Source organism: Mixophyes fleayi, chromosome 1, assembly GCF_038048845.1.
Source record: "Mixophyes fleayi isolate aMixFle1 chromosome 1, aMixFle1.hap1, whole genome shotgun sequence".
In the NCBI taxonomy this organism is placed as follows: domain Eukaryota; kingdom Metazoa; phylum Chordata; class Amphibia; order Anura; family Limnodynastidae; genus Mixophyes; species Mixophyes fleayi.
The window spans coordinates 74,360,709-74,377,231 of NC_134402.1; the positions used below are offsets into that span (position 1 = coordinate 74,360,709).

General features: G+C 39.2%; 1 protein-coding gene across 2 annotated transcripts in view; it reads right to left on the minus strand.

Annotated features, from left to right (window-relative positions):
• Window positions 1-16,523, minus strand: part of FAM149A (family with sequence similarity 149 member A) — a 72,234-nt gene that overhangs the window by 12,990 nt on the left and 42,721 nt on the right. The window contains exons 1-5 of one of the 2 annotated variants that reach the window (XM_075196755.1): window positions 12,348-12,853; window positions 6,914-7,024; window positions 4,007-4,139; window positions 2,598-2,740; window positions 1,604-1,738 (exon numbers count right to left, since the gene is read on the minus strand). In XM_075196755.1, the coding sequence (XP_075052856.1) occupies window positions 1,604-1,738; window positions 2,598-2,740; window positions 4,007-4,139; window positions 6,914-7,024; window positions 12,348-12,457 (632 nt within the window). In that variant the 5' untranslated portion in view covers window positions 12,458-12,853. Of the gene's footprint in view, window positions 1-1,603; window positions 1,739-2,597; window positions 2,741-4,006; window positions 4,140-6,913; window positions 7,025-12,347; window positions 12,854-16,523 lie in introns of those variants that run through there. The other variant, XM_075196745.1, reaches the window with a different exon arrangement.

Here is a 16,523-nt window from a genome sequence, read left to right on the forward strand (position 1 = left end):
ATTGTTTATTCATGCATATATAATACTGTAGTAATGGTATTTATGGTTCAGGTGTTTTAAAAGGTAAAGAGTTTCATCTCATATTAAAGCTTATTTCACCAGCATTAACCCGGTGTGGACAGAGTAGCGATCGCATCTAGCGATCACAAGACACAAGCAATATGAGATTAATACTCAAAAGTACTTTTGTGTGGGTCAGTTTGAACTTGTCATTCAGAATCAAAACATGTGAGCAATGGGTTGGGGGAAGTTGCGCCTCACCCTTTATAAGGAGCAAATGAACTGACCTATAACTTGCAAGGAACAGGAATATCATTAACCCTGGACCAATGAAGAACTCAGTAAGTGTTATCTGTACACTATATAAAAGTATGCTGGCCTTTATTCTGTCTCTCTTTGATCATGGCTCCATGAGAGCATGGCTGTATCCATTGAACCTGGATGAACACTATAAGGAAAATGTAATGTATTCGGTGCTTTTATACTTTCCTGCTTTATTGTAACATCTTTAATGATTGAAAAAGGCTTGCTGTAAAATCCTCCTATATTTTGCAATTAAATATATTTGTGCGTTGGAACCACAATAATTGCATTGGACAATAGTTATTTATAAGCGACAAAATGGCTTTAATAGTATCTACATGATTAGAACTAGTAGTGGTTGACGTACTGCTGAACCTTTCCTTTTTCTGCATAAAGTAATATGACATATGGGCCACAGTTTCCCAGCCATGAATGTTGTGATTATCTGGCTGGAAAACCATTGCATTTAAAAATGCCTGTGTGCCACATATCTAAGGCTCATTAACACATACAAAAAGAAAAATTTACTACCACATATGTCTATAATGGATTTCTGAAATCTGTCATGGTGAGAATATAAATAATATCCTTCACTCATACATATATTTACAAAAGTGACTGTAATTATTTGCTTGTGCATGAATAAATATTGTAGCATAAGTTCATGCTGCACAGTTAACCTCTCCCTTCTTCGTGGCATTGGTTGGATTAAAGGAGGCCTGAAAAATACAACCAATAAAATTGGGGCAGAAAGGAAAATTACCATAAACCAATTTATCTGCTCTCATCTGACTAGTGGAAACAGTGGGCCCTGTTGCTTGGGAAACTTCAGCAAATTCTTAAATGTATTAATTGTCAAATGTTTCCCATGAACATGCAACAACCATGTCATAAAATCACTACCCTGTAAACACGCTATTTGAATGTGATATATGTATCAGCCTCCTTTGTTGTAGTTTAGAATCATTTGCAATCAAGCCTGGCTTCTTCACAATCAAAGTGCTCTGGAGTGTAAACAAGGAACCACTCATGGGACAGCAGACTTAAATGCTGATGGTTTCATACTGGCACTACCAATGCTCTCTCCCACAATGCATTGTACTATTAGAGCTGTACACATTTTTTGATGTTATAGAGACACTTCACTGTTCATACCAAAACATCACCTAAGTAGAGGTTTCTTACTAGACTTAGTGCACGGTCCTTACTAAACTAATGAGCAGTAACACAGATCATTGAAGACTCTGCTCAAGATCGCTTAGCCTTATCCAATTAGCTATATAAACACAAATCTACTTACTGCCTCAAGGAACTGGTGCTCTCAGCAATACATTTGGGACCTATAGAGGAGCCTGTAGATGAGGAATTTGAAGTCCTGCTCTGAAAGTGCTGGAAGCCTTCATCCTTTGGAAAAATAAGTTGTTTTCCCAATATTCTAAAAGACACAAGTAAAATATGTTAGATTTATTAAGCAACACTTTAAATCTGTATTTGGCTCATTATCAAACGCTACGGCGATCACAAACCTAAAACAAGTGCAAAGCGTCAGAAAAAGGCCAGTGTGTCTTTGTGATATCACTGAGCCAGTTTTGCTTGGCAAACAGAGTATGGTGACAGCTCTGCAGGGATGCACAAAATATGTTGTCGTAATTAGGTATAAGTCCCAGGGCAGTGCCCATATTGCACTCAAAACAACAATAAAAATAGAAATGAGCAAATGGAATTACTGGACCGATTTAGAAACATTTCAAGTTCCATAATGTACATAGGGACGACAATCTGGAATTTTCTGCTTACGCTGGGATCATGTAAAAAACAGAATATCCATGGGAATCCATTTGCACATGTAGGTGCACAAGAAGCACATGTTGTGCATTTGGAAAAGAAATGTAATAAACTTTTATACTGATAGACATGAAACGTTCATGGCACAAAACCTCTTCGTCCATTTAGTTGCCCGAGGAGTGACTAGCCCAAACATATAAAATATAAAATATAATTGTGGGAGGGGAACATAAAATGATGGATATGAATTTAAATGAAATGAACACTTGCGGGTATATTTACTAAACTGCAGGATTCAAAAGGTGGAGATGTTGCCTACAGCAACCAATCAGATTCTAGTTGTCATTTTGTAGAATGTACTAAATAAATGATAATTAGAATCTGACTGGCTGCTATAGGCAACATCTCCATTTTTTTTAAACCTGCATTTTAGTAAATACACCCTTAGATAGCTTATTAAACTAAAGCATGTTCCACTAACTCAATACAGGATGTGGTCATTGTTTTACCTAAGGTGAAGAGATCTCTTGGTCCAATCCTTACACTCCGCTTGAAGGTTCTTATTTTGAGAAGTCGCGCTGTCTTCAAAAAGCATCTCATCAACATCCCAGAATAATTGATGAACTCTCTGTGTGTTGGCTTTATCAAACTCCTAGCAAGGGTGGTAGAGAATTAGAAAATGGAAGACAGGACGCTCATTTTTCCTATCCACTCAATAAACTCAATAAACGCAATTGTTTGATAAATGTCATACAAATCAACCTGAGAAAAGGAATTCAGTTTAATTTACATTGCTATCAGATATACCTAAATAGAAAAGAAATAAGACTACACACAGTTAATCTCATACACTATATTGTACCAGCTGTATGGAATTTATTGAGCACTTGTTTTTTTCCACTTTGTTTAAACCTACTGCCTAATGTTTCTTAGTTACTGGTTATTAAATGGTATTTGGTTGTGGTTTAAAAACCAACTCATTATTATAAATTGGCCTCCATACATGACAGGCAAGTTCAATTGATGATAACTGCATTTCAGTGTTGTTTGAATCATACATGTTTTGTAGATCAAAACATGAACTGATACCTCATACGTCCATTTTGCTAGACACATACAGAATAATAAGGATAAGCACTGATCACAACTGCTTTTTGAGTTATACAAAAATCTCTTTTTCTGTTAACTGCAGTAGATTTATTTTGATCATGTAAGACCATGTCTGCAATAACACATCTTATTATTAAGACAAGGTGTTTTTGAACCAAGCTTGCACAAATTATGTATCGATCAGAGAAGACTTGGCCATATTCCAGTCAGGTAAAACAAATTATTCTGACCACCATAAAAGTAACATAACACTGGTTCCTTCCCTATCTTACACCAACATTCTCTTTGCACAAACAAATGCTGCTGATAATGATAATCCTGATGACAACAATGATTTGAGTTCAAATTACTGCATTGTGTGTTGCTGTATACTCACCAGGATGACTTAATTTGTTAAAGGCCAAGTCTACATCCCCAAGTAAACCATCACCCACAGAGGTGCCACATTTGGTTCAAAAGTACTTCATCTGTGACCTGTGTAACCACAAATTCTATCTTCCTACTACTAGTTAGATGATCTGTGTGGTACACAGATAGCGCCTAAGCACCAGTTCAGTACAGCACTAGCTGACCATGCCTATGTATCCTGTGAATCTGAACACCTAGTCATTGATCATTATTATGCTGAGTGAACAGACCGCAACATCTGACATCATACTTCTGGGGACTATGAGCACAAAATGCTAATGCTAATCTCATCCTCCATCTACAAATGTAATATGAGTCCTTTGTGATTGACTTAAAGGCCACGGATAAGGGTCTGGATTATCTATCGCCTGTATGAGATTAACAATGAGAAGGAACATACATCGTCTCTCCAGGAATAGACTGAGCTCCTTTCAGTGGACAGTCCAGTAGTGTAGCTTTGTATTCCTGACCAGGAGTTATTTAAGTCTGTTGGGGTGGTTTGTCCACTGGAAGATAGAGATGAAACTGATTCACTGTGGAGAGATATAAAAGGAATTTGTTTGGCATTCACTATCTGTCATTCGACACGGTTATACATGTGTATACAAAACATCATCGACAACATTAAAAAAAGCATAAAAATAACAAAAATACACTAATGTTAAATGCATAACCATCATTCTAAGTACTAATATAAATTAACACTTGCACACTTCATATTTCTTTAATGGACTACCTTGGTTCAGAAAGTTGGCTTTTTGGTCTGCCTGGCACACATGTCACTACTACAAAGTATGGACCTCATTTCCAATGTGCAATCAATGTACAGTACAAATATTTTGGTATGCATTGATGACTCTAGTTGGTCCACCCTGTGTACACCAACACGCAGTACACTCCATTCTTGGGAGACACCCTGCCAACCAGGGCCGGATTAACCCGAGGTCTAACTGGGCTATAGCCCAGGGGCCTCGGGCATCCAGGGGGCCCTTCAAAGTCCGCAGCAGCATTATTGATCGGTCCGGGGGCGGGGGCGCCCCCAGCCCGATCAATGCTGCTGAGCACTGTCAGTCCAGTCCTCCGTCCCTGGCGCTCAGTACTCTGCTTACTGAGGAGATCTCGCGAGTGAACTCTCGCGAGATCTCCTCAGTAAGGAGCTTACAGCGCGCCGGGGATGGAGGACTGGACTGACAGGTAAGCGCTTTGGGGGGGGCCCTCACGGGGGACGGGGGGCGGCGGGCGGCTCACAATGGGGGCCTCACGGGGGAATGGAGGCGCCCTTATATGTGAAATCGAAATTTAGTGCTTCTCTACTAAAATGCAACCGAAAGGCGCAAAATATGATGCATTAAAAGAATAGGACAATATCTGATGACTTGCAGCTGAGCGGTGGTGCAAATATCTAGTAGTTTTGCTGAGTGTCAATGGCTGTGTGCCCCTAAAAATGCTCCCTCTCCGCCCCTTTATCTCTTTTCAATATTCTTTCTCTGAAAACTCAAATCTAACTTTTGCACTATGCAAAACTAAGTATACCCCTGCGTCTACTCCCTGTACTTTGTAAGTAACGCCCTTATGGGTGCAAACCTCTGCTCCTCTGCAAACATCAACACCTTGTTCTGTAAATGCACTTGTGCAAACTACTCAGCACTGCCAAAGACGATTGTTTGCAGCATATTTGACATTTTGTGTTATATAAATCAGGTCATATTAAAAGAAAAATCTAGTCATGCTACTGAAGTAACTGTATGTGGAGTTACTGCTAAACCGGAATTAATGGGAAGTAAAATAGGTTATTTAAGTCAAATTCTATGTATACAAATGTACAGGAAAAGAAAGGGAAGATTAAAGTGGGTGGATGGTAGGGGCACAGGCAATGATGGGGGACTAGATGAGAAGGGCAACATAAATCTTTCTTTTATTATATAGACACTATCTATTATAATTCATAGACAGATGACATGCACAGATCTGATATCTTAGAAGTACATTAAAGATGTTTACCCAAAAATTATATTTTACAGATTAATTCCTCAATAAAACTTCCAGGATCACTGCTACTTACCCCTGGGGCAAAGTCTGAGCTGGAATCCACCTAAAGCATCTCCTAAATGGCCCATTTTGGAAAACTCAATCTGAACATATAATACATGCCGCTCTATGGAAGCTGCATTGAACAGAGCAGCCCCGATATGTAAAGACTTTTGTATGGGTAACACTACTCCTCTCCTTATTTGCACAGGGAGTACTCTCCCACCCCTTTACTATAGGGATCAACCCCTCCAACGACTCATTTCTCACTTATGTCTTACAGCGGCGCAAGGTCTTCTCTACTGCCTCAAACCTCCTTATGATTATCTGGAGGTTCTAGGCCTCTGGAGCTGTTAAAGGCTTTGATCATAAAGATGTTCTAGGTATACAAGTGTTTCCCTGAATAAACATGCTATTAGTTCTATGACTGCCTCTAAGATCACAGAAGAAGAAGAATTGTACCAAAAGGACTCTCTCCACTGGGCACCGGAAGGGTGTCGACTATCATGGCTCAGTCTGTGACAGACTGAGCAGTGTATTCATTCAACTTCTCGGGGGTTTCAGCCACTACCGATACCAGCGCCAGCAAAGGTGAATTTGGCTGGAACTGCAGGTGTAATGGACATGGATCCTCTGGCTTTGGGTCAGTCTGAGTAAGTCAGGGACTCAGGCATGGTCCCATGTACACTGCACATCCTGCACCCATGTTAGATAAATCAGTGTGAATTTGTATTTGTATGGGTAGGAGCAGGGCCGTAACTAGGGCTGTGCGACAGGGGCGACCGCCCAGGGCGCAACGCTGAAGGGGGGCGCAATTTAGGAATATTTTAGACTAATTTGGTTAAAATTGAGGGCTAGGGGGGCGGCATTTGTCTTTCTCGCCCAGGGCACTAGAATTCCAAGTTACGGCTCTGGGTAGGAGCAAGACAATATATGGACACACTCCTTGTTATGCACAAGGCAGAAAATTCGGGACATTTTCACAAAATAAAATGGGCTGTACTCTGCTACCCATTGCACAACAGCAAAAGTATGGAAGTACCCAACAATTATTATCAAGCTTGAATTTTTCAGCAGTTAGTTACATTTCTTCATGACACTACACTTATTAGGAAGACAGTTATCACTTGCTAGTGTGCAGGAGCATAGCAATTTATATATAAATGTATACATTTGTATAATTCTCTATGTTTGTCTTTATTCTATTTATTGTTGCATGGTCATAGATCTTTGTATTGTCAAGAAACAGTAGTCTAAACCATATGAGTTTATATAGTACCATGAGTAGTTATGGATCGCTTCCTGTACAGGCTTGGTAAAATGTACTGGGAGAAGGTCTCCTCCTTTCTCTGAGAAGCAGGAGTCAGTGTTTCCACGAGACAATCCTTTTCTGAAAAATAGTAAAACATGGTTATGTACAGTGCTGCAAAGATTCCAAGCTGTGAAAGCAAGTGCAAAAATGCATTTATTTGATAGCATTTAAAGAATACACTGTTTTAACATTTTAATTAATAATTTTATTTTAAAAAAACAAATAAACCTCCACCAAGGAAATGTACAGACCGATTTGGAACTCAACATTTTAGGAGTCCTTGGGGCTATATCTACTAAACTACAGGTTTGAAAAAGTAGAGATGTTGCCTATAGCAACCAATCAGATTCTAGATTTTGTAGATTGTACTAAATAAATGATAACTAGAATCTGATTGGTTGCTATAGGCAACATCTCCACTTTTTCAAACCCGCATTGACAGTGCTTACATGCAACATTGTGCCAAACATTCGTGCCGCTCTGCAAACATTTGTACATTACGAATCACTTAGCAAACTTTTAACTTTATGTTCCCCAAAAGATTGCAATTACTATTATGTGACATTAACCATATATTATATTAATTGTTGGAAAGTGCGGAATGGATCATTGTGATAATAAAGCTGGCCCGATGAAGAGAAGGCTTATCATACAGAGTGCAGCTTACTGTAACAACTATGAAAATTGCCATAAGAGATATTATATTATGGCAATCACTGTCTCTGAATTTCTGCAGGTCCGCATGAGACTGCCCCTTCCCTCCCCTATTCCTCCTCTCTGGTCTTTAGGAGGCGCAAGTGGTAGATGCACACAAGCCTGCATTGACACATATGCCTTCATTATCCTTGTGGTCATATGAATTTGCGCAATTTATACTATGCAAGCCAGTGTAAGGTCAGGTGTCAGGATCTATGTCAGTGGTTATTTTATTTTGGCAGTTACCTGTACTATCACAATATATAGTCGCTTTGGTACTTTTATTGCAGCTACTGTTTGCTCTGGGAAACACAGTAATTATTTGCAAATAAATTGCAGAGCTGAATACATTGGCTCAATTATTAACAAACAGCTTATCAATTTAGCCAGGCTGTTCAGGGAAGAATTATTAACTGCTCAATGTGGTGTCCTTGAAAAGCCTAACAAAATGATTGTCCAAAGTCCCCAAAGCCTATGTGAAGATAGCATTTAGCACAGGTTGAAGAAACCTATAGTTCCCCAGTGATTGCTACACTTTTTTTTAACCTAAGCACTACCAGTTGTTTAAATCTCTGTGTAGAAACACAACTTCAATGTCATATTACACAGTTAGACTTCAGATGAGCACACAAGTCATATGTGTGTAACATATGTAGTGCATGCGTTTCCCCTTTCCTATCAAGCACTGTTAAAAAACCATGTGTTGATATAGAGGAAAAGTTATGAAAACAGGTAATGGTGTTAAAAAAAAAAGTCTTGATACCCATAGCAATCAATCAACGGTTTGCTTTCATGCACTAGAAAAATCCATCTTTTCTACCTGTCGAAAGACTTCCTAATTGTCCCCGAGAGACCTCTGTAACATGCATATGACAGCATCAGTAAAACATATAGTATAATGACATATAGGTAGCGAACACAAAAATGTAAATGCAGAATTCCTATTCCCCATTAGGAGTCTGTCTGATGTGCTTGATTTAAAGACACCTGCTTGTAAGCATACACCCTACGGGAGTTCCCTCACGTGGTTATCCAATATTTGGCCCTCTTGGACACACTTGGAAATGGGATCACTTTTGATGACACCTAGAGACCCCTATTCAACTGTTGGGACTTTACTGCTCTATGTATTTTATTGTTTGTGTTACAGTTATCTATGTATGATGCTGGCATTCCTATATGTGTGAACCATCCAGCGCTGTAAGTTACCAATATCTGTTCTACAAAAATGTAAATACTTGAGTACATGGGGACACCAAGCATATTGAAAGCAGAGTCTCTACACAAGCAGGTCCCATACTTTAAATCAAATTACTCTCCCCACCCTCATCATTTTTTGGGTCATGTATAAAAATGTTGGACTACCCTGTTTGCCTAAACTCATAGCACGCATGGCAGCAAGGGAATACCTAAGTGACGCTGAATGAAGGTGGTTGTTGAGGCACATTTGGAAAGAGCTACAATGACCAGGACAGCTCAACTCATCAATATTTCACTAGCAATGTGATGTCAAAATGGAACTCTATAGGTTGTAAGCTTGCGAGCTTTGCCCTCTTACTGCTTTGTCTATCTAATACCCAGTCTTGTTTTATTACTGCGTTTGTCCACAAGTGCTATGGAGTATGCTGGCGATATATATACAAAAATGTTAATGTTAATAATAACTCTGAATTGGCACAAATGGCAACATTGGGTGGAAAAACATAATCCAGGATCATGATATCCATGTATTAATTTGGTTTGCAAGGCAACTGCAGAACTGTCTGCAATCGTCCACCTGTGGCGCTAGTAGACTGTTTCATAAAAAAAAATTACAGGAGGAGAACTCCACAGAGCAGGATACAATAGTTGGATCGCAATGTGTAAATCGCTCATGAGACCTGGTGATGTACGTTTGTGAATTCAGTGGTGCAAAGGCAATGCACTACTACCAAGCATTGGAGGAAGGTAATATGGTCAGATGTATCATCCTTCATCATGCTCTCGACAAATGAACCTAAGCACGTGTGACACCAACCTTAAGAACTCTTCAGCACTGGGTGCTTGTTTCCAAACATACAGGTGGTTCTATAATGTGTAGGGCAAATTTCATGGCATGACTTGGGTGCACAAATTCCTTTAGAGGACAATATCAATGCAAACTGCTACTAATGTTGCTCCCCATGTAGCAGAATTTCTTTCCAGAAGACCTAACAAGAGGTTGATCTTCCAGGATGTCAATGCCCCCATCCGCAGACTATGTGTGGTTGCCCAATGGTTTGATAAAGATGACGCTGATATTATCTATAAGTCATGCCTTGGCAGTCACCAGATCTGATTTCACTCAACAATTTATGGGATATTTGGAAAAATGCCAAAGAAAGCATTTTCCAACATTGCCCAGGTATCACTTGAGTGGCTTTCTTGTGTAAGAATAGTGCTGCTTCCCTACTGCACAATTCCAGACATTGGTTCTGCGACAATACAGGTCAAACTGGCTGCACATATTGACCCCACACTTAATTAATTTACTTGTTTTATTTTCATTTTTTTGTCCACCACCTGTATGCCACAATGATTGTATAATGATATACTGTGTATGAAGTGTGCACAAGCATGCATCTGTATATGCAGCACATTCAAAATGTGAATATTCATATACATTATTACATTATATATACGGTTAATGTTCTTGTTATTATAGTTGACCTGTAAGGCACCACAGTGTTCTGCAACTTTGGACAGTGGTGAACAGCGCAGAATACAAAAAACAGAGACATACAAGGTAAACTAAATAAATGTAGACATGTAAATACAGGGTAGGGAGGGCCTCCTCCCTTTCCATGAGAGAGGTTACATGCTAAGTAGAAGATGGCCCAGCTGAAACAAGATGGGCGGATGTGGCTCAGAGTGGAGACTGGGACAGGTGCGAGGGTACATTAGTGTGTGGAGTATAGGTGAGAGTAGGGTGAACCCTAATAAAGAGATGGGTTTTCAGAGAGCGTTCAAACATTTGAAGGCTGTGTGGACTGTTACTACTGAATGATAAGTCCTGATTTCACAAAGTTAGGTAACTTCTTTTTTGTGCTATCAGATTTGACAAATATGTATACATTATAACAATATAATTTCCATATATTATATTTCAGAGAGGTTCCCTACCTACAGAAATTAAATAGATGTAAAATTAAAATAAAGGTCAAATGATATATAGTCGAATCAGCTTTTCTTATAACTTGAATATTTTTATTCAACTTCTTACACTGTTAAGGATGTTGCCACAAATACAGTTTACTACGGTCAGCTAGTACATATACTAAACCATTTTCTACTAAATAGCCTCCTGATCATCTCACGCTCTCTTTCAGCTTTCTCATAATGACAGTTTAGATATTTCTATTAATGGAAAAATGAGTCAGCAATTTGACGACGTGGATAATGAAAACAGATAGCAAATCCTCATTGAATAGTTACGTATGGTTAGACAGAGAATACATAAAGTATATTGTGACTAACAACTGTTTTCAGACTCCCTAAATGATTTAATAATAGATGAGAGCTATAGTTAGTAAGTGATTAATTAGGAAAGTATGGACAACCTCATATCAACAAAGGTGACAAATGAAAGGGCTTAAATTGTCCTGATGTTCAGTCAAGTTTGAGATCTACAACAAAGTCGTATTAAATAACACCTTGAGGACGAAATGCAATATTCCATTGTAATGTAATATTAATGAACGCATATGATGAGCACGTTGGTTGATATAATCATTTATCAGCTGTTAGCATACACCTTCTAGAGATTAATTTAAATTGGCATCAAATAACTGTAGACTGCTATTGTGTCCAAGATACGACCTTAATCTAAAATAAAGTGTACAGTAAAAAAATACAATAATTATTATAGAAAAAAATAACTTCAGGGAGTTTAAAATTAGCATTAACTTATTAATTACATTCATTCAATTTATTGTACTTTATCCTACCATATTCCTAGAGTCTACAACTTTAAACCAAATCATTCTTATTGTCATTAAGATGTCATTGATCATTTATCTAGAATAACGCCAGTACTCTGAATGTTGGTGTCTACTTAAAATTGATGAGAAGCAAAACCGTCTAACTCCATGAAGCGTGGAGTTTGGATTGCCCTGCCCTAAGTGGCAGCTGCAGAACAATTTCATTCTTGATCTAAGCTCACACATTAAAATAAAGACATGAGTTCAAGTTTGTGTTTCAATTTTTCAGTTAAGATCCATTTATTCTTTTGTTTACATGTTTATTAAGAAATAAGTTTATCTCGAGCAAAACAGCCAAATATGATGAGAAGACCACAGGTTGTGAAAAATATGAACAGCTTACGAATAGAATCTCTATATCCCAAAATGGCATTGGACTCACTAAATACATTACAAATATTATTCATGCAGAACAGGGGACTGGACAAACTAATTCTATTAATGTACAGTACTTAAAACTGTATTCTGCACATGCAAGGTTTTGATACATCACACAAATACATCTTGTATGGTACATGTTATGTAGAATTTTTTTTAACTTAGGTGCATCTAGATAGATGGAATGGAATGAAATCATTTTAACTGAATATACTGTATCTATAACAACAACACAATTCATTTACTCTTCTGGTTCTATTGCATACATACGCCTCAAACCTCAGTTAGCTGTGTCAGTTATGGTAGTAGGAAGTACTGGCAGCACTTACCCGACGACCACAAGCTCAGTGTCAAGGCTCAGATTGTGCTGCTGCTGTTGCTGCTGCCGGGTAGCATGTTTCAGTCTGCAGGAGGATGAGGTGTGGGCAGCTGTATGCATTGATACAGACAGGCAAGAGCCCTGGCACAATGGAAACAACCATTTATTTCCCTCTAGGACAATGGAAATAAACTGCTGAGACCACCTTCAAGCATGGTTTACCACTAGGTCTGCCCAATGCATTTAGCTACAGCAGTGAGTTATTGTGGAGACATGGGTGTGAGCTAATTTGTTTCAGGAGTGATGAGGTTAATCGTGCATGCATGGTGCACCTCCCCATGTATAAATAGGCTGTGGTCTGCTAGTGCAGCTGTCAGTCCGGGAGGGGAAGTGTCTGAGCTGGGAATCCCAGTAGTAATAATAACGTGATTTCTCAGGTACCTGTGCTGATCTTTCTGAGGTCCTCTAATCCCCCTCCCTCTCTCACAGATTTCTGCAAACCCAACATGGATGCGTGATACACCAGCTTGTTTTTTTCATTGTATTAGTTAATCCCACCCTCGTTCTGTAAATTATAGACTAGACCAATCTCATACTGAATTAAGCAGTCATTCCCTTTCTATAGGCTGGGACTGCTGTGTTAGGAGAACATCGTGATGTTGACAGATATGATGTATTATTTTTTTTAAAGAGAAAGTATCTAAATATGATGACAAGAGACTGCTATTGCAGATATAGAAAACTTCCATTGACCAATTTATTGTAAGCCTCCTTGAAACTTCCACTCAGCTAGTGTGCATAACACGTTATTCTACATGTATATATGAACAAAATAATAATTGTTTCGTAGAGTTGAAGTTGAAAGTTCCCTCCTTATTTTTATAAAACGCAAATTACCATGTTATCTTGTCTTAGGATCAAGCAAATTATTCTATCTAAATATTTAGGGCAGTTTTACTAGTAAATGGTCTGAAAGAACATACTGTAATTCCGGGTATGGGTGAAAACTGGAATGCTGGAATGAGTCAGTTCCCTGCAGCGCTCTATATACTGTATGTATTGTAGCTATATATTGTTGTTATCCATTCTGTCTGTTAGAATGGAGCTCTGAGTACCTTAACCATACATTCATTGCCGAAATGCGGTTCTGACTACATTAGCCAGAGCCGTAACTAGGCAGGTGCCGTCACCCAAGACGCACGCCCAAGGAGGTGCAGCAGCCACCCGCTTCCTGCCTCTGTGTCCAGGATCAATCACTTCATACATCGCCCCACTTGAACCAAAACTCTAGCCTCCGTCTGCCTGACCGATATTACCAGCTTCCCCCACAAGAAACAACTCATTCCCGGCATCAGAAGCAGTGGAACGCATACCACCGAAATCAGAAAGTTCAGATTTAGGAACGCAAATTTGTGTTCCAAATGCCAATGCAGGAAGCCGCTCAGCCACAGCTACAACGCCGATCACAGCTGACCACCACTGCTAGAGAGGAAAAGTCATCTCCACAACAAACTGCTTTATAAGAGCATAATTCTCAATTCTATACCACTACCGTTATTCATCCCTTCCACCTACCTCCTCCATATCCAACCTACTATTCCAGCCCACTTATATACAGTGTGAGCTATAAACATGATCTAACTAGTTCCACCGATGGCACACACGAAAAAAGAGGAACAATAAGTCAAATTCTTATGTATAACACATAATTACACGGAGACAGGGTTTATTAGGTTTTGTGTGCGTGAGTATATATATATATATATATATATATATATATATATATATATATATAGGAATTCTCCGTTACATATATTTGCAAATGCATGATATATATATATATATATATATATATATATATATATATATATATATACATACACACACATCATGCATTTGCAAATATGTGTAACTGAGAATTCTTTCAGCAAAGTGCTAGCCACACCCCCACATTCGGTTGGCCACACCCACTCGGCAAATGTCACTCCCACTTAGATGGGGGACGTCGGTGCCCTGTCTCGCCCAGGACACTTAAATGTCTAGTTACGGCATTGACATTAGCCATTCATTCTCCTTGCCAGAATGGATTTCTTTGTACCTTACCCATCCATTCCGGGTGATGGAATGGGGTCTGAACTACTGAGCCATACATTTCTTGCAGAGGAATGTGTCTGTGAGTACATTAACCATCCATTTCGACTGCCGAAACTGGGTTCTGAGTACCTTAACCATCCATTCTGTCTGCCGGAATGCGGCTCAGAGTACCCCGAACGTTCATTCTGGGTGCCTGAATGGGGTTCAGAGTACCCTTGCCAACTAATCCGGTTGCCATAACCGGGCCTCTGAGGACCTTAACCATCCATTCCAGCTGCTGGAATGGGTTTCTGAGTACTTTAGCCATCTATTCCGGGACCTGGAATGGATGTCTGAGTACATTAAGCATCCATTCCGGCACCCGGAATGGGTTGCCAAAGTACTTGCACATCCATTCCGGCAACTGGAACGGATGGCTAAACTACTCGGACAACCATCCTGGCACTCGGAATGGATGGCTAAGATACTTGGACATCCATTCTGGCACACTGAACAGATGTCTAAGGTACTCAGAGCCACATTCCAGCACCCGGAATTGATCGCTAAGGTACTCAGACATCTGTTTCGGCACACTGAAGGGATGGCTAAGGTACTTATAGCCACATTCTGGCACCCGGAATGGATGGCTAAGGTACTCAGACATCTGTTTTGGCACACAGAATGAATGGTTAAGGTTCTCGGTGCCCCATTTTGGCAGCCGAAATGGGGCACTGAGGACCTTGACCATTCATTTCAGCTGCCAAAATGGGACAACAGAGCACTGAGTGAGACATTCAAAATGATCCTGTCTTTTATGTCAGGACAACTGACTATTCTACACCAGTCAGGTGAGTTTCTGATAAAAGGTGGGTGTTCATCTATCTTGGACTTCTAACAGGTTTAAAGACTATCCTTACCTATAGTGTGCCAAACTGTCCAACATTATCATAATGATACATTGCCATCTAAAATCGGTGCATTGAGTACATCCATATGACAACTATATAAAGTCTCAACGCCCACCATATACAGTTATATAGCCAGCATAGCAAACCATTGCCAGGCAGCATCACAGACCAATGCTTTCATATCATGGCCTATCATGCCACTATATAATTATAATATATAGAACATGTATGCTATGTATACTTTGCCACATGTTCTATTGCTATGTCACCCTGATCGTTGCACAGTGGGTGAGTATACTGGCCCCATATAACTAAATGTTAAATAAATAAATAAATAAATTATATATATATATATATATATATATATATATATATATATATATATATATATATATATATATAATCAGTGAAGAAGAAACTAGATATGACTGGGTATATAAATGAAAAGATTTAGCAAATTTCTTGAAATGCTGTAATAACCTTCAATTACCCTGGTGACAATACAGAAAGGGCCTGGAGACATAAGTACACAAGGAACCAATTAGTGTAATGTCTGTGACATCCTCTGGAGACTTAGTACAGATGCTCCCATAACAAACTATGGATATGCTCTGCCTTTAGTGTTTTTGTCACAACAACAACGTAGTGTCTAGAAAGGATATGAATTCTAACAGTGTTTTATGCTTTCTAACATACTGATCATACACCATATTTTATGATTTAAACAGGGTAAATAATTGTTAAATGAATGTTGTTAAGTGATCTTAATGCTGTTGAACTCTAAGTTTTCAAAGTAATCTGAAGGCCATCATTAACCCCCCTCAGCAGTTCTGACTTTCAGGGTCTGTAAAGTGGGGTATCTTCCCGTGACTCCTGTCAGCTAGTCATGTCAGTTAGCCATTGCATATAGAGAACTATACCTCCCAATGGCTGCATTTTATGCCACACCTAGCATTGTGTCATCAATAAATCAACTATGTTAAGCTTCACATAACAATAGGGGAACACCACTTTCTACCACAGAGACACCTCTTTTGCTGTCTTCCTGAAGACTGAAGTACACAGACACAGACATGGAGAACCACCAAACAGCATTCCACATCAGTGGGTTTGAAGGCCCAGTACAAAACTATTCCCATTGTGTCTTCAGAGTTAATGATATTGGAAGCAAATTGTGGCTATCTACCCACTGCTTTTCCAAGTTT